Below are 18,328 nucleotides of genomic sequence, written 5' to 3' on the forward strand. Positions count from 1 at the left end.
AGAACAAGCGTGGAGCAAGCACACATGGTAGGTTGTGTGAGGAGAGGTGGCTGTAGGCTGAGGAGTGCTATTGCATCTGCAATTACTGACCTAGACCACTTGGGGTCTTCGGATTTAATACACTTTCCTGGGTTTTTTCATTTGTGAGCTTGACCTAGTTGCCCTTTTATGTCCGCATAAGCATTTACCAGCTGTAAGCTCCCACAAAAGCAAAAAGTCCAGGGCCCAGCATACAAGATGTGAGGAGTTCTCTCCTTTGGCTTTGAATTACTCACACGACCACAAAAGCGAGTTAAAAAATTACCAAGAGATTAATTACTTTCAGCCTAACCAGGCTAAATTCCTTTCTGCAGCTTCAGTTGATTACAAAATTTTTCAGACAGAATCTGGCAGTGGCATCAAAGCTGATGTCTTGAACTTTCATACATGTCTGCACTACCTCAAATACCCAGAAGAACATGGAACTACTGCCAGATCTCAGTGTGTGGACTCTGGCTAGTTTGCATTCACCAGCAAATGATCAGTTTTGTGCCAGCTTAACTGCAATTCTTTAACAATATCCTAAACCGGGACAATTGCTTAATTCAAATTTTTGAGTTTTCCACTTTTGAACCCTGTGGGAGCTAAGTTAAATCCAGAAATCATCCACCCAAACAATGACATAATCCAGTACTGGAAGACAAGGAGCTACTCAGTCACAGCACTGTCGGGTTGCAGATCATTTCTTTGCAGATGTAACCTGGAATCTGCTTTCTTTCAAAGACATTGAGCGCATGCACTTGCACAGATGGATATATATTTGGCTTTCATAGACACTACTTCAAGCACATCTAATCATAAAAGCATATTGAGGACACAAAATGGAGTGGTTTACAAACATCACATGAAAAAGAATATTTAAAGTTTTCATTCATTCTCTATAAAAAACACCTTGAGTCCCAAAAAGAACATTGGTAAGTTGATGACAGCGTGGTCCTGTAAAGATTTAAACAAGTGAAATTTGTTGGGTGACTCTTCCATTAAAGTAAATTACATATTTGGCAAGGGGAGAAGGATGTAGAGTATGACAAAGCTAATCTGTTTTTTTAGGTTTGGGGTTTATTTTCTTTTTTCTCCTATTTAATATGTGAGCCTCTTTACTAAAGGACAGAAGCTTTTACTTTAAGTCTCATGCCAGATTATCAAGACTCCCTGCAACAATTTCAGATTTTCTGTTTCCCCTGTCTCCTGGGGCACAAATGCCTACCCCTCAGATTTCTGGAAGACACAATGAGGTTCTTCCCACTGTGCAGGTACCACTACTGGCAAAAAGCACAAGAAGCAAAACTGACCACGCTGTACATTTATAAACAAAATGAAAAGAATTTCTAGGTAAACAAAATTGCAATTGTTTGTAGAAGTAAAAATGACAGCTGATGCTAACAGTTCTCCACTGGTACCACCATTGTTGTTATCATTTTTCCATTTAAAATTCCCTCAAGAACCTTCAAGGTAGCTAGACTTTTAGCTTATAAACTGCTTATAGCTTATAAACACTTTGATGACAGATTACACACTGATAACACACTAAATAAAGTGATAAAAGGCATAATTTCACAATGAATTGACATTTATACCTTAACTACTACTGGGGCTAAAAAACACACTTGAACTGTTTACATCTTGTCTATTATTTCCAATAAAAGTATTTTCTAAAGCACAGGAAATTAAGGATTTGGTTATAACTTTTGCCAATATATTCTCTGTATTGGAAACAGCAGAATTATTCAGTAAGTTATGCTATTCAGTGTTGTTGGCAATGTGCAATGGAAGTTCTTCTACATGAATAAGAATTGTTAAGCAAGAAGACTATCACAGTGGTAAATCACAACTGAAGAAAAAAGCTGGGGGGAAAGGCTCTACATAAGTTCTGCTTTCATGCTGGAATTCTGTCACTGCTTGCTTGGAAGAAAATCTCTCATTCTGTTTCTAGTATATTTGGAAATATGTGGAAATCATGTTCCTCGTTTTGGTGCTTAAGCAGCCTTTGTCTCATTTTAAATGAAACCTCCATTTCTTTCCAAAAACCTTGATGTATTATGTTAAGACTGAATTTCACTGTAGGATACTTCCCATCTGATGAGCTATTTTACATTTAAAAGGAAAAAAGACATAAAGCTATAGGGTTATCAGAAAGTCCTGTTACTGATTATATGTCATTATATATGTTAATTATTTAAATATTTATGTACTAAACAATGTCATATAGAGGGTCGGCAACACTTTTCTGAGTTTTTATTCACTATTGCATTCACGATGTCTCATGCTTTAAATCTACCTTTTCACTGCATAATAATACAGATTTTTCAAGCTTTAATTCTGGAAATGCTACTGTGATGGTTTTAAAGATATACCTTTAATTCTTCTTCAGAAAGTTCAAGCAGAAAAGTGAAAGAATGTAAATAAATCCCAACTGGGTGTAAGAAAGCAAAATAGTGATTATTCTAAACACTTCCATTGGAAAGACAGAAATGTTTAAGAGTCAGTACTTAAAGTACAGGCAGTCTCTCTGTCAGTCTGTCTGGGGTTTCTCTGCTTGGCAATGTGCATTTCTCTTCTGCGCTCTGTCCTTTGCAGATAACATACTGGCATATTGACCTTAAAAAGCTAAGTTTAACAACCTCTCTGGTTCTTGGCTTTTTTCCCCTTTGCCTGCTAGCTCTGGGAAGGCGGAGTGGGGGGAAGAGGCAGGGCCCCTCTGGGGCCAGGGGGCTTTGTTGTGTTTTTCTCTGTTAATTGTATGTATTTGTAAATGTTGTGAATAGTGTGTATTTGTACATATTCATTGCATTTCATTACAGACTGTAGTTTTGCTTGAATAATACAGCTTCAATTGCTTCCAAACTGAGCTAGTCTGGAGTTGTTACTGTGGGAGGGGAATTTCAGCCTGCCACATTACAACAATTAATTTTGGCGCTTTCCAACGTGAGGCAATTGCTTGTTTGATTTATTTCTGCTCAGATTAGGAAGCAAAATGAAGCTGCTTTGGATCCTGTTATATATTCTGTTCTGACTGTGGTGATTTATAAATGGGCTGTTCCCGCTGTGATAGATAAAATTGTAATATATGTGGCATATAAACTATTTCTTTGGTTTAAAGACAAGTTACAGAAAGTTTTTGGGTATTGTCTTGGATTTACTGGAGTAAGGAGTTATGGTAACTCGACTGTAAATCTGCCAGCAGAAGTATATGAATTGACTATTGCTATTGCAGAAGGTTATGTGAACAAATGCAACCCTAAAACGATTTATATGCTATGCTTGAATCTGCTGTTCGTGATAGTAATTATATGCCTGTTGATAGCACTGTATCTAGAGAGGCATGGAGCTACTTACTCTAGCAGCCTACACAGACGAGAAAGAAAACACAGAAAAGGTCAGGCAGATCCTGAGGTAGGTACAGACTCACATTATAGCGTACAGAAGCTGACAATCAAATGCAGACAGGCAAAAGCTGACGAGAGAGACAGCAGTAGCAGTTTTGACTCTGAGCCAGTAGTTGCAGGAACTCTGCCAGGACCTAAGATGGCTACTGTGGTTACACAAGCAGCCTTCGACCAAATAAAGTGAGAAGTAGTCCAAGCGATGGGTCTGGGACCTGTCCGAACTGGTCCAGACATTAAGAACATTCTATCCATGGCCGCGAGTGACAATGGTCCAACCTGGTGCTTATGGCAAAGAGCTCCAGGTGAGACACAAGGACATCTTCTTGGTTTCTGGGGTCGTGGCTACAGAGGCTCAGAAGCAAACTACACTCCAACAGAGAAACAGATCTTAGCTGCAGATGAAGGAGTAAAAGCTGCTTCTGAAGTAACTGGAACTGAGTCACAACCTCTTCTAGCTCCTAGATTGCCAATTCTGAATTGGATGTTCAAAGGCAAAGGTTCCTCACCACATCATGCAACAGATGCTACCTGGTCTAAATGGATGGCTCTGATAACACAGAGAGCTCGAATGGGAAATCTCAAAAGGCCTGGTTTGGTGGAGGTGATCACAAACTGGCCAGAAGGCATAAGCTGTGCTAAACCTCCAGAGGAGAGAGTAACTCGTGCTGAGGAAGCTCCTCCTTACAGTGATCTGTCTGATGATGAAAAGAGATATGCTTTGTTCACAGACGGTTCCTGTCGTCTTGTTGGGAACAAGCGGAGATGGAAATCTGCAGTGTGGAGTCCAACGCGCAGAGTTGCAGAAGCGAGAGATGGAGAAGGAGAATCCAGTCAATTCGCAGAGGTAAAAGCTGTCCAGCTAGCTCTTAACATAGCTGAACGTGAGAGATGGCCAAAGCCTTATCTCTACACTGACTCATGGATGGTAGCCAATGCCTTGTGGGGTTGGCTAAAGAACTGGAAAAAGAATGAATGGCAGAGAAAAGGAAAGTGGCAGATTTGTGGCAAGACATTGCTGTTCGCATTGAGAGAATCCCAGTGAAAGTGAGACACATCGATGCTCACATTCCTAAGAGCAAAGCCACTGAGGAACAACAACACAACCATCAGGCAGATATAGCTGCAAGAGTTTCTCAAGTAGACACGAACTCTGATCTTGATCTTGACTGGAAACACCGAGGTGAGCTGTTCTTAGCTCGGTGGGCCCATGACTCGTCAGGACATCAAGGCAGAGATGCAACCTACCGATGGGCTCGTGACAGATCCATTGACATTTCCATGGATGCTATCACACAAGTCATCCATGACTGTGACATTTGTGCTGCTATTAAGCAGGCAAAGCGGATCAAGCCCTTGTGGTATGGTGACCGATGGTCCAAGTACAAGTATGGTGAAGCCTGGCAGATTGACTACATCACTCTAACTCGTTCTCGATCTGGTAAGCAGTATGTGCTGACTATGGTAGAGGCAAGCACTGGATGGCTGGAAACTTATCCAGTTCCTCATGCAACTGTGCTAACACCATTCTTGGTCTGGAAAGACAAATCCTGTGGAGACATGGAACTCCAGAGAGGATTGAGTCAGACAACGGAACTCATTTCAAGAACAATCTTGTAAAAAACTGGGCCAAAGAGCACAGCATCGAGTGGATATTCCACATTCCCTACTATGTACCAGCTGCAAGAAAGATTGAATGCTACGACAGTTTGCTGAAAACCACTCTCAAAGCCATGGGGGTGGATCTTTGAAAAACTGGGAGAAAATAACTCAGGAAAAGCTCAAGCATTTCTTCCCCCTTGCATTCCTGGGTACAACTGAAAACCCATTACTTTGACACCTGTTTTGAATTACAGTTCCATCCATTCCCACTAAATTGTTGTAAGAGACAATAAAAATTGAATCAAAATGCTTAGGGAAAAAAACCAAACCACCAACACCATAGTAGTGGGATGAAAAATTACAGAATCTGAGTGGCTGAGGTTGGAAAAGATCTCTGGTCCAACCTCCTTGCTCATACAGAGCCAATGAGGGAGCAACGTAGGGTTGCTCAACGCGTCGTCCAGTTGGCTTTTGAACATCTCCAAGGAGGTGTTCTCTGGGCAACCTGTGTCAGTGCACGGTCACCCTAACAATAAAAAAAAAAAAAAGTGTTTCCTGATGTTCAGAGAGAACCTCCTGTGTTTCAGTTTGTGCCCATTGCCTCTGGTCCTGTCACTGGATGCCACTGAAAAAAACCCTAGCTTCCTTCCCTTTCTATTCTTATATTTATACACATTGCATTTACACAAATTGGTAAGATCGTCCTGAGTTTTCTCTTCTCTTGGACTTTCTTCCTATGGGTGGTCCCCTCAGCATTTGTGTGACCCAGAAGCCGGCATACCAATAGGCACCAAAAAATTTCAGTGCTTTCCTACATGTCAGAACCTTGCTTCAAATTGTTAGTTTCTCTCTCCATCACCCAACACAGCAAATGCACAGTAAAATACTCAGGAGGGCAAGCAGCTTAGGCTGCTCTAAATGTCAAGAGATGTCAGCAACCATGCCAAGGCAGACCTAAAATCCTTGTAGCCCAGACACAGGCCTTGAGAGGTGAATTTTAGGAACTGACTGAAAAGACTCTGGATAGGAGAACAAATACACTTCTTGCTTTTCACATCTTCAGAGGAATTTAAAAGTCTCACATAGAAAAAAAAGTACGTCTACAGAGGTAAGAAAATAAATACAAAGATCAAGTGCCATCAAAATCACAAGGCCTTAATTAGATCCATAAACACATTAGAGTTTAGCGATTAGGAACTGCTTAAATATTGTATTTCTGTTGCTGTTACACAAGCTTTCACTTCTCTCTCAATGAAACCTTGCATCCTTAGGTCTTCATTAAATCAAGCTTGGCTCCCATGCATATCATTAAAGTAAAAATTTATAGGAAACTGAAGGATATGGTCAGAAGGAGGCATACAACAAAACACCACATAAACAGATTAATTAGATATGGACTATTTTTAGGTTCACTGTCAGATTTAACACTTGCCTGCTCTATTTTTATTTAATTTTTAAAAGCACTTATTACCTGGGCACTGGGGAGAGGGGCTGCAGTTTCAAGCAGTGGAGGTCCCACTTCCGGTACTGCTGGGACTGGATCCATCGCTCCATGTTTTTTACCATGTTCTGTTTTTAAACAAGAAAACAGCACACAACAGCTGCATCACAAATGCTAAACACTAATTTCAAACAATCTCAAGAGTATATTGAAATACCTTCTATAACTTTCTATGGCTAACAGGAAAAAAAAAATTAAAACTCTTCCTGGTTTAGGATGAAGAAAACCAGTGAACTATTAGTCCTATTGTTTGTCCACATTTCAAAAAGAAACACCACCATTAACAATAAGTGGCAGAGAAAAGTCTTTAATTAGGCACTTGGAGATTTTTTTCTGGTAAAATGGAGAAGTGCTATTCTTCTCTCACACCTTAAAAATAATGAAAAATGTTAATTTTTTGCTCAGTGACTCATGTTTCTTCCATATAAACCAAACTTTTGACACCACAAAAAATTTGCAGAGATGTAATTAATCTTCTCCGTCTTACCAGAATAAGTAACATTAGTCTACTGATACAAGTGCTTCTGCCAAGCTTTACTGTAATCATCAGAATTATGAAATGCTTGATTTTGAATTTACCTTTCTCTAACTAAATCACACCTAAAGCAGGTATGATTCACCCTAACTGATTAAGAGCTGCTATAAAAATGGAAGGCATTCAAAATGGCGAAACAAAAATTAAATCTAAACTGTAGAAGGAATTTATACAGTTTACACAGAGAGCAACAAACTTACACTTACAATGTTACACTAACCTGCATTCTCAGTGCTATGGCAAGAGAACCAACAGCATTTTCAGCAGTGTGGTTGTTTTGCTGACCATAGTTCTGTTTCTCTGTAAAAGACAAGCATTGCACTAATAAATAGCAAAGCTTTTGTGAGTGGGAACATGTGTACTTGAAAGCTATGTCCAAACAAAAAAACTTGTGTTGCTGACTTGACATTTAATTATATCACTGACAAAATTATGGGTGGCTTTTTTAATACTCCAAAAAAAATTGCCCAGGAGGATGGATATAGTGTAAAAATTGAGGAGGAATTGTATGCTCTTGTAACAGTGTGAGAACTGAAATCCCCTTCCCACACCGACAATAACCAGGCTAGCTCAGTCTGGAAGCAAATGAAAGCTGTATTTACAAGCAAAACTACAATCTATGATGAAATGCAATGAATATGTACAAATATACATCATTCACAAATATGTACAATCAACAGAAAAGCACAACCAAGCTCCCTTTGCTTCCCCCAAGGGGCCTGTCCCAATGGGCTCCCCCCTAGCCAGAAGGACTCCCCCCAGGCCCCCATGGCAGAAGGCAGAGAGTCAAGAAGCAAAGAGGTTGTCAGACTTAACTTGTCAAGGTCAGCGTGTTATCCTCAGTGAGAAAAGAAGCAGCAGACAGAAACCGAGCAAGCTGAGACTGAGACTGCCCAACTCCCCAACCTTGTTTTGAGTAGAGATTCTTAAACATTTCTACCTCTCCAATGGAAGTGCTTAGAATAATCATTATTTTGCTTTCTTACACCCAATAGTGATTTACTTACATTCTTTCACTTTCTCTGTTCGAACTTTGTGAAGAAAAATTAAAAAGACAGTTTAAAACCATCACAGCTCTGAAGCCTATACGTATGTGTGTTTGTGTAATATGATCAAGCACACACATACTTGAAAAAGAAAATAAGGAAACACAGAGATTAATTCCAGGTTCCAAGTAACTGCTCTTGGACCACTAAAAAAATATTTAAAAGCTGAATGGATGTGAGGATATGAAAAGCCATATATTTTAAAACCAGAACTCCTAAATGAGTGTGGTAAAGACTGTTTTCCTTTCCACACAGCCGCTGCAACAGAAAAGATCAATGAAATGATAACAAAATAGTAGATAGGATTATTAACCAACAGGTTTATAACTTGGAATCAGAATACACAACACTTTTTGAGCAGTAAAAGTTATCTTCAACAGTGTGACATTAAAAGTAAATATTTTGAAGTCTGCAAGACTGAGTGATCCAAGCTTCAGAGACTTCTACAATTACTTCCAGTGGCAATGTATCATGTAGTAATTGTACATTAGCTACCTTAACTAAACACATTGTTCTATGATTTTTATGTAATCCTTCTTTTGGATTGTTCTTCTGTTGTTGTTTATTGACTTTTATCTAGACAATTGCTCCAAAATTCACTCTCTGTTCTCCTTAGGCATACCAAGGCCATAGTTGCATTCTGAAGGGCGTAGACACAATTGTAATAAAAAATAACAGCTGTATGCTAACAGTTTTGACCATTTCCCCCCAAGGAAACTGAAGTGTAAACTCTGACCTGGTAAAGCTCTCACTTTACTCGTCCCATTTGTATTGATCATAAAATGCTCAAGTTACCTTGCACAACTATCCTTCCTGACAAGGAGAGGTAGGTGGCAGAGCACAGAAACCTCAGACTGGATCCAGAGGGGAAGACAGAGGTGTGCTGAGGAGCCAGCACAGCAACCCACCACACCATGTCCAGCTCCAGCCCACTCTCTCACATGCATGACCAAGACAGCAAGAGACCCTTTTGGCAAACCCTCAACTGATTATCTTTTCTAATTCTGTCTCAAACTTTCTTCCAGTAGGCATCTACATGTCAGAGACAAAGTTAACCAAGCAGAAGGCAACAGTCCTGACATTAAGAAAGTGTCTGTAAAGTGCTTCAACTTGCATTAATACTTTCTGTTAAAAAAAAAACCAACAAGAAAACACCCACAACAAACCAGAACAAACAAACAAAACAAAAAACAACACCAAAAAGAATAATGTTCTTGAGATGTGCAGTTTTAGATTCAGACAAAGGAATTTTACTGGAATAGTCTATCACGGTCATAAGTTGATTGTTATTGCTCTGGGAGAGCTGCCAAAGAGACAAATGAAGTAGGAAGAAGAAAGTTTAAAATCCCCTTTCAGACAGCTGTGCTTTACAGAAACATTTTGACTTTTTATGTTATTTGGCTTAATAGGACTTCTTTTCAGAGCAGAGCTAGCATGTGTGTAAATACATAACAGGATTAGACATTTCCCTTCAATAAACTGCATCTCTCAGGCTACTTACGCTACACACTCACCCCACAAATGACTAACAAGGCTTTTGCAGGAATGAAGGTGAAGCCAGACAATCACAGGATTGCAACAGCTCTCTTAGGATAAGCTTTTCAAATGGGAGCAAGAATAACACTCTCTGGTTTGAACTATGGCCAAAAGATCAGATGAACTGCAGACATTGTGCTCCATCCTCTGACTCATGCTAATGAAGACCCATTTGCCCATCTGTTTGTACCCTACTGTGCAGACTGGGTGAGAGTTGCTGTCATGCACTACCTGCCTGAACAGACAGCTTAGAATAGAGAGGTGAAGAAATGACTGAATTTCCTACTAACTTACTTAAACCATGTGGGCTTCAGCTTTCAAATGATTCCAAAGGAGCTGGACATCAAATCCCAATTAATTCTGGCATATAAGCTTTATTCAGAAACTTGATTTTCATTTTTATTTCTATACATCTATATGTAAAGTACTTTCCTGCAAGACACTACACAAAATCCAAAATTCCAAAATCATGAGTGAAGCAGAATAAGATGTTGTACTCCTAGAAACTGTAGAATGCTTTAAAAATGAGATAATTTCAAAATCTTTGATAGATTAAAAAAATACTTGTAAGCCAGGAGAGGCAGATTTTTTTTTTTTCATTATTAGAGCTGCCCAATTCAGGTATGTCCTTGCAAATTTTGAGTGCTTTTAAAACAAGCGTGTTAGACTACATATATAACTACATAAAATAGAAATCTAGTCATCATCTAGCAAGAATAGATGTTACTTCATGTCCATTGCTGCTTTCAGTCTTCATTTAGCTCCTGTGACCCCACAGAGGTTAAATTGGATATATAATAGTAATAACAACACCACCACCATCACCACCACCACCACACAAATACCCCCAAAAAACAAACAAACCAACATCCCCCAAAAAAACCCCACTCCAGAACAATTTCCAGGTACCTCAGCCAGACTTCACCACATAGTATAGTGAAGTGAGTTGTAAGATTCAGTTGGTTTTCCAAGGTCACAACTGCTCCACAACAGGCTTTTCGTATATATCTTCCAGTTAACTAAATGCATTCTTCCTGTCATAGAGACACCTGTGTTTCATGTACCTCTACTGTCTTGAGGTCAGCATTTTTTCCAAGTTGCTAAAATGCATTTCTTTTGGAGTTTCTTCAAGATTCTGACAATCTCCAAAGCATAACCAGAAAGACAGATGGACATTTGGTAGATAAATTCTATCTAAATTATCTTGCTAAAAATCCTGTGCTGCCTTTCCACTGATACAACTTGTAAAAAGCAAAGAAATCTATGTGTTTATGCCACATCTTAAATTTCCTGCTTTAAGAATAAACTTTGCTGTGGTACACGAACACCACTCAAATGTTTCGATTAATATTACCATAGTTCTACAGAGCAATTAAGGCATGAAGACACTTAAGTCTCAAGGCATGGCATGCAGTTATACTGCATAATTTTTAGGTCTCTGAAGAAGACCCAGACTGTCTCTGCCATGGAAGGAGATAATTAAGTATCTCAAGGTAGCACTTGCACCAGGTTGCACATAGAGCCTGGAGACTTCAGCCATTAGTGGTGCCCATTCCTCATCTTCCTATTCATTTGCAACATTATCCTATCTGGACACAGCTAAACAAATAATATATATATAGATACATACATATATATATATGTATACACACACACGCACACACACACACTGTATGTATTTCATACACATATGAATCTAGAGAATATCTAGTGAAATCTTGCAGAAAAGGCAATTCTAGCAGCAGAACAGAACAATTCCTGGGAAGCTTTCTTTGTTTTATACCTATTGAAATTCTGTAGCATTTTTCAAGGAAGAAATCAATGAACACAGTTAGGGGAGGATGAGGAAGGGGAATCTAAACACTTTTTCTAGGAGTAATTACTGCAGGAGACATTCTGCTTGATCTTAGCTACTCATCATTTCTCTACTCCCTCCTGCATCATTCTCTGCATACAGCTTCACAGCACTTTGCAGCTGGTATTTTTTGCCCGTTTTCTCTTTTCTTCATGTTCCAGGTGAGTTCACAGAAGTCAAACTATAACACACAGTTCAAAATGGCACTAAATAACAGCTCAATTATTGAATCTATAGGATCATCTCTTATTTAACAATCCTGGTATTCTAGCCTTTCTTCCCTCACCTTTTTCCTGTTTCCTAGCATCTTTATTGTATTTACACATCAGAGATAAGTATACATCCTCTGTACAGAAATACCCACTTCTAGAGGCAAGTCTCCCATAGATGTTGCCTTTAACCACATGTGTTGTTACCAATATCCCACACACTTATCTCAAAGCTGACTGCTTTGAGACAAGTGACTTCTTACCTGACAGCGAGTCACAAGAACAACTGATAACGGTGGTTCCAGGTTTTATCCAGCTCACAGGAACATCATCAGGTTTTGTACTGCCAATTACCACCACATCTGCATGGTGAAGCTAGGGACAGCCCAAACATCCCACCAGAAAGAAAACAAGCATTTAATGTTAGAAATGCATTCTTGAATATGCATCTATAACATTCAGATATAATATTACAATGTATTGTAATTATACTAACAATGTAGTGTCATAATATCCAGCAATAGTCTATTGAGCAAAGTATTTGCAGGCAACAAAAATAAATTTTCAGTTGATTCCTACCCCGTATGAAATTAAAGAACAAGAGCATTCAAAATGAAGTCAGATAAACAAACTCTGAAATCAGGTAAGTGGGGTTAGAGTCAGCACCAATAATATTTAAAGGGGATTACATACTTTCAAAGCAAAAGCCCTATCATTGTCCAAAGTCCTGTCCAACAAGATAACCTGGAGAGATTTAATAAAGAGAAGGGTTGAAAAATAGCAGATAGACAACTATAAAGAGTACAGACAAATTATCTGACAGCAGAAAACCAGACCAGCTGACAGGAACGCAAAAGCTGCAAACATCAATCTCTTTGAAGAATATCAATTAAAGCTTCTCAATTCATGTTGGCTAATCACTGCCTCTGATTTATTTCAACCTGACAGATGCTGGAGCAAGAATGGTTAATACCAAAAAATTCCTACAATCAAAGACAAAAGTGACTTCCTTTCCTCCCTCCTCTGAAACGGGGCCTTGTACCAATTATTGGAATCAGCACGAGATGGACAGCACCAGAGATCCAATAGACAAGTAAAATACCGGCACAGCACTGCCTTAAGCCTGAATGTTAATTTTTTTTCCAGAGATCTAGTGATGTGGGGAATATTTTGAAAAATGTAAATTAATAATAAATGTCACAAACTCTGTGAGCCTCTTTATGAATTGATTTGTGACTGACAAGCGTTCCAACTTACTTTTTGCCTGAAAGTGCTCTGACGCAACCCTGTCCAACAGTCCTGCCAAGACAGCTACAAATCCTGTCAGGATAGCAGGCTTTTGGCACAGCTGAGCATCCAGCCATAGAGAAGATCAGATCTGTGGTAGAAAAGGCAGAAAGCTAAAAAAGCTCCATCTTCCCCTCAGAGACACAAGGATGGCCTAACCCTCTTTAGAGATCCACATGAGGAAACAAAGCCAAAAGCGTGGGAGAAGATTTACTTGTTTGACAAATGACTAACGCAATGAGCTGATTCAGGCTTCAGTCAGAAGCCCTGCAGCACTCCTATGATTGCCTGCAAACACAGTGTTCAGTTATTCAGCCTTATCCAAACTGCTTACGCTCCTGTGTCTGCTGTGAATATCAACTTACAGCAACTCCTCGAAGGCCACATAAATCATAACATCGGAGTGATGTCAGATCAAACACTGAGGAATCTTCAAACAAATTTGCACAAAAAGATGCTGCAACGACTTGTGTGCCAAGAAAGCGTTCTATGATTACTATGCTGAAGACATACTTTCCCCTGCAAAAGGAGGAAGACTCTGCTGTAAGTCAACATCATCAAAACAGAGGAAGACAGGGATTATTCTCAGTTACATGAACCTAGCTTGCCTTTTTTTTTTTTTAAAGAAAAAAAATTTTCATATTCTAGCAGTTATAATTGATATACTGCATGTCTTCCCAGACAATGCCACTGGGACAAGGACTATGAGCTTTGTACACTGCTCAGCATCATGAAACTATGAACCAGTTGAGAGCTGTATGCAACAAGTAATAGTTTTGACAAATGTTCAGCCCACGTACTTATGACAGAATTGATCCAGTGTATCTACAACACCGGAAAACAACTGGCCTATCCAAGTATTCATCTCTATGACTACCAACCATAGTGTTCAAAAATGTTCTTAACAGCTGAATATAATCATTTTTGTTGCCAATGTTAATACTACTTTGGATGGCTAACATCACACATACCCATAAATATATTGGAAAACCTGAACTTTTTATCTCATTCCCCTGCCTTGCCTCCTCCATGAAAAAAGCTGTATCACACTGCAGCAAACAGTAGTCCTGCAGGTTGAAGACACACTTCTCAAAGCCTTCCCCAGCATGACTTCCTTTTCCTTACTTCACAAAGTAAATGTAAGGAAACACAAACAAAAAGGGTACAGACACAATTCTAACTTTATTGCTATAAACAAGTATTTTACATGCCACTTCTGAAAAAGTTCCTGGAATCACAGAATCACAGTCAATAAAGTATATATCATGTCAATAAAGTATATATCATGAACACTTCACAGAATTTTGTTTCCCTTGTGATTTAGAAAAAAATCATATCCAGAAACTTTTTTGACTGGGAGAGTGCACCCACTGAATGTAAAATGAAATAGTTGTTTACAAACTTTGGGTGTCCTTGGAACAGATTTATGTGATCTCCATCAGGTCATTTTGGTTTCGCACTCAAGAAGTTGCGGCCACACAGCCCCTGTTTTTTTTAACTCTCTTGCCATAACCTACTCTTGACTGCCTGTAAATTACTAAAGCAAACAGAAAGCCTTTGGAGGCATGTGCAGGTTTATCTCCTACATCAGAAACAATCACAGATGTTTGAGATGGAAAAGACCTGTGAAGCCATCACATCCAACTTCCCTAGCAAACACACCACACAGTCCCCAGAGAGAGGATGTGTCTGACATGAACCAGATGCTACACGCAGCCATAGCCAGAAGGTCAAGGAGATAGCCAAGAGGGCAAATGTGTAGCCACAGCATGACTGGCTGCTGCTCCCTGGACAGCAAGGCTGTGTTCCACCAAGCAGGCTAGAGGAAGAAATTGCAAGCATCATGCTAAGTCACCCTTCTCACCAGTTGGGAAGAGCCATGCCAATAAAGAATCTCAAACCTTACCTCATAACAAAATACGACTCTTTCCACCAAGACTTAAGTGGAAGCAGACTAAGAAGCACCACCCATTCCCAGGGCAGAACACCCAATGTTAAAACAATACAGACTTTCCAGCCAAGTATTTAATGATAATAGGACAAAGTAGCTGTACATTCCAGATAACTGAAAACTCATTTTGCCATGAAGCCTACATAAAATTTCATTTCCCCAAAGTTAAAACTGACTGCTAAAAAAGCCATTTTAAAATACACGATCAAAGGACAAAATATTTGAAATTAATACCAGAATTGTAAAAGTCCTCAGTTTCCCAAGTATGAAGTTAGGCCAGGTAGTAAAACTTAAGAGGAACTGGAAGCTGATTCAAAGGTTTTTTACAATTCTCATGACAAAAAAAAAAAAAATCACACATCAGTTTACAGATCAGGTTCTACTTGGAACAGAATAATAACAATTTACCTTTTTCCACCAAAACGATCACGTTTTATCTCTTGCTTAGTAACTTATGTTAGTTATACCAAACATAACAATGCAAAAAGATAGCACTTTTTCATGGCAGCTATGCACAGCTGTGACAGAACCTTCTGAAATATACTGCTTGCTTTTATTTGTGATTTTATTTGAAAACCCGGGAAGCTCAGAGTGTCGAAGGACATGGCTCAGCTGTGTCACGATAATTATTTTCAACAACTGAAGTCGAACAAACCCAAAATGGAAGAAAAAGAAACTAATAATCTGTTTACCTTAACAATACATGCAGTGGAGAGGGCAAAGAACATGCAAAGTGTATCTATGATTCATTCAGGTCAAACCAAGGAAATAAAAATGCACCATTATTTATTTTATTCCCTTTTCCTCCTGTAGGACAAAAACACTTGCTTTAAAGGAATACACTAAATCAGATGGTAGATGGTATTAGGCTGTCAGCAGAGTTGGCTCTACATTGTCAGACTTCCTAAGGTAGACCAAAACATATCTTTCTCTGGATCATTTTTAAACCTTTTTGCAAAAGTGCATGAGTAAAAGAAGCAATAACAAGTCCATAGCAATACAGAACCTGATCCAAACACCCCTACAACCTTAGTATTGTATGTCTCATTTAAATTAAAAGAATTTCTAAGGAACACACTTCTTGTTACTCTGTTTTAAAAATAAGAAGAAATCAGCAGAGCTAGTCAAAGTTAATGTAACACCCACTCAAAAAAGGAATTATACCGTTATATCTGGGATTAGTGATTCAGTGCAAATGGGCCTGGCCAACGGATTAAGACAAATAAGGTACCCCCCACCCTTAATATCAATTTTTGCCTTTCCTGGTATAAACTGCAAACAAATGCATGCAATAAAAAAGTGTGCACTTTCTGCAAGTTCATCCCTCCCTTTGTAAGTGAAGTTATTATGCTACTATAGGTTATACTTCCAAACAACAGCGCAGGGACCGCTACTGTTAGAGACACACGTTCAAAGGAAGGAGATAAGTGAACATCCATGTCTGAAGTTAGTGTGTTGTACAATAAAAACAAAACACTAATTAATTCTTCCAAGTCTTGGAAAAACCTTGACATCACTAACACGTTTTCTTACTTGAAATCCAAATAAACAAACTAAGGAGGAGAAATCTTTGACCCTTTAAACTGGTTTTACTTAATCAGCAATTTGAATGAGCAGGAGAAAATAAATTTGCATCATCAGCTACTGTTATGTTACCTAACAATGCTGTACTTCTAATACAGGCTGCCACAAGTCAGCAGTGCCTTGTTGTTCAGAAGGAAATCTGTGCTCACTTTCTGACTCTCCAGCTTCTGGGAATAAGAAACAGGATAGTTTTCCTTGCATGCATTAGATTTTATCTAGAAACTAGAGCTGAACTTAAGTTACATTCAGCCAGGTTCAGCAGTGTTCTGAGGATTATTTGTGATACGCTGCACCATGCTTATATATGAGGAAGAGGAAGGCAGGCTTCCCTCGAGCTCTGCTGATTAGCTCTCCAGGCAAAGCAGAAATTCCTTTACTGTCAAAAGTTAAAATGAACTTGGGAAGGCTGATGTGCAAAGCTTCAAAAAGACTTCTGCTTAGGCCTCCTATTCTGCTTCCCATCACTGACCTGCTGCAAGAAGTAAGCTACAGGGAATGCCAAAAAGCAAAGTACAATTATGGGAAAGTATCTGGATGGAAGGAAACAGATCTCTCTCTAGCATACTGACATACTGGCTAAGTCCAAGTCTTTCTCTGTGAACCAGTGACAACACCTCTGGTCACCATGTCACCTACCCCATCCTGCCCAAAGCAATCCTCTCACACAGTCCCAAACAACGAGAAATAAGAATGAGACATGGCTCATATTAAGTTCACAGTGCTCCCATTCCTGAGGGAGGCATATGTTTCCTAAGTACTGTTAGTCACTTAAAACAGAGAGCTGGGACAAGCCTGAGGAAAACATCCACAGCTGTGAAAACACAGGTTTGCCAAAGAGCTTTCTAACTATCACAGCTGCTTAAACTTATTTCCTCTTCCTGTCCTTCCCTTCAAAATCCAGAGGTTTGATACTATCACTTAGCAATGGCTGCCACCTTGTGGCATGTGCTATCAAATATAACAAGAGCTGTTCCTTGCACCTCAGCCCTCCAGTGACATGCCCTGGTGTTACTTCTATCTTTTCTGCAGCTAGTATCTGAACCCTTCTGCATATGCCCACATGTTCCCAGTCCTACTACCGCATGAAGCTCAGGACTAAGGAAGAAACTAGGAAGTGTGACAGGACATCACATCAACTTCTAAGCTGCTGCTAAAAGCTCTGCAAAAAGTAACCAGGAAGCCCATGAAAATTAAATCCTTTGGACAAGGGCTCTTGATTTTTTCTGAATTCCTTCACAGTTCTTTTCAAAGATAGAAGCAGTGATTCTCCTTGTCCCGAAAGAGGCAGTGTTTGCAAATCTTGAAGACTAATTCAATTTAAGCAATTTCATACATATGACTATAGAACATATAATCATAGAATTACTTTGGTTGCAAAAGGCCTCTGAGTCAAACCATCAATTCAACACTACCATGGCCATTAAACCATGTCCCAAAGTGCCATGTCCACACACTTCTTGAACAGTGACTACACTACCTCCCTGAGCAACCTATTCCAATGTCTGACCACTTTTTCGGTGAAGAAATTTTTCCTAATCTTAACCTCAGCTATATCCCAGAACAGGAAGAAAGGAGGCATCTCTCTCACACAGAGTGAAAGAAAAAGGAAGAACTAACTTGTTTTAAACTGTACTCCTGAATTCTTCTGTACTCCTGAATTCTACTCCCCATCATAAGTGAAGATCAGGTTCGTGGTCACCTGAAGTACCTGAAAGTGTTCGAGTCCATGGGACCTGACGGGATACACCCATGGGTACTGAGAGAACTGGCAGGTGAGGTTGCTAAACCCCTCTCTATTAT

At 39.3% G+C, this 18,328-nt stretch overlaps 1 protein-coding gene across 1 annotated transcript in view; it reads right to left on the bottom strand.

Annotated features, from left to right (window-relative positions):
• Window positions 1-18,328, bottom strand: part of MTHFD1L (methylenetetrahydrofolate dehydrogenase (NADP+ dependent) 1 like) — a 148,378-nt gene that overhangs the window by 120,580 nt on the left and 9,470 nt on the right. Inside the window, exons 8-10 of the mRNA XM_054399312.1 lie at window positions 11,970-12,081; window positions 7,281-7,360; window positions 6,496-6,593 (exon numbers count right to left, since the gene is read on the bottom strand). Coding sequence (XP_054255287.1) covers window positions 6,496-6,593; window positions 7,281-7,360; window positions 11,970-12,081 — 290 coding nt within the window. The remainder of the gene's footprint in view (window positions 1-6,495; window positions 6,594-7,280; window positions 7,361-11,969; window positions 12,082-18,328) is intronic.

Source organism: Indicator indicator, chromosome 2, assembly GCF_027791375.1.
Source record: "Indicator indicator isolate 239-I01 chromosome 2, UM_Iind_1.1, whole genome shotgun sequence".
Lineage (NCBI taxonomy): Eukaryota > Metazoa > Chordata > Aves > Piciformes > Indicatoridae > Indicator > Indicator indicator.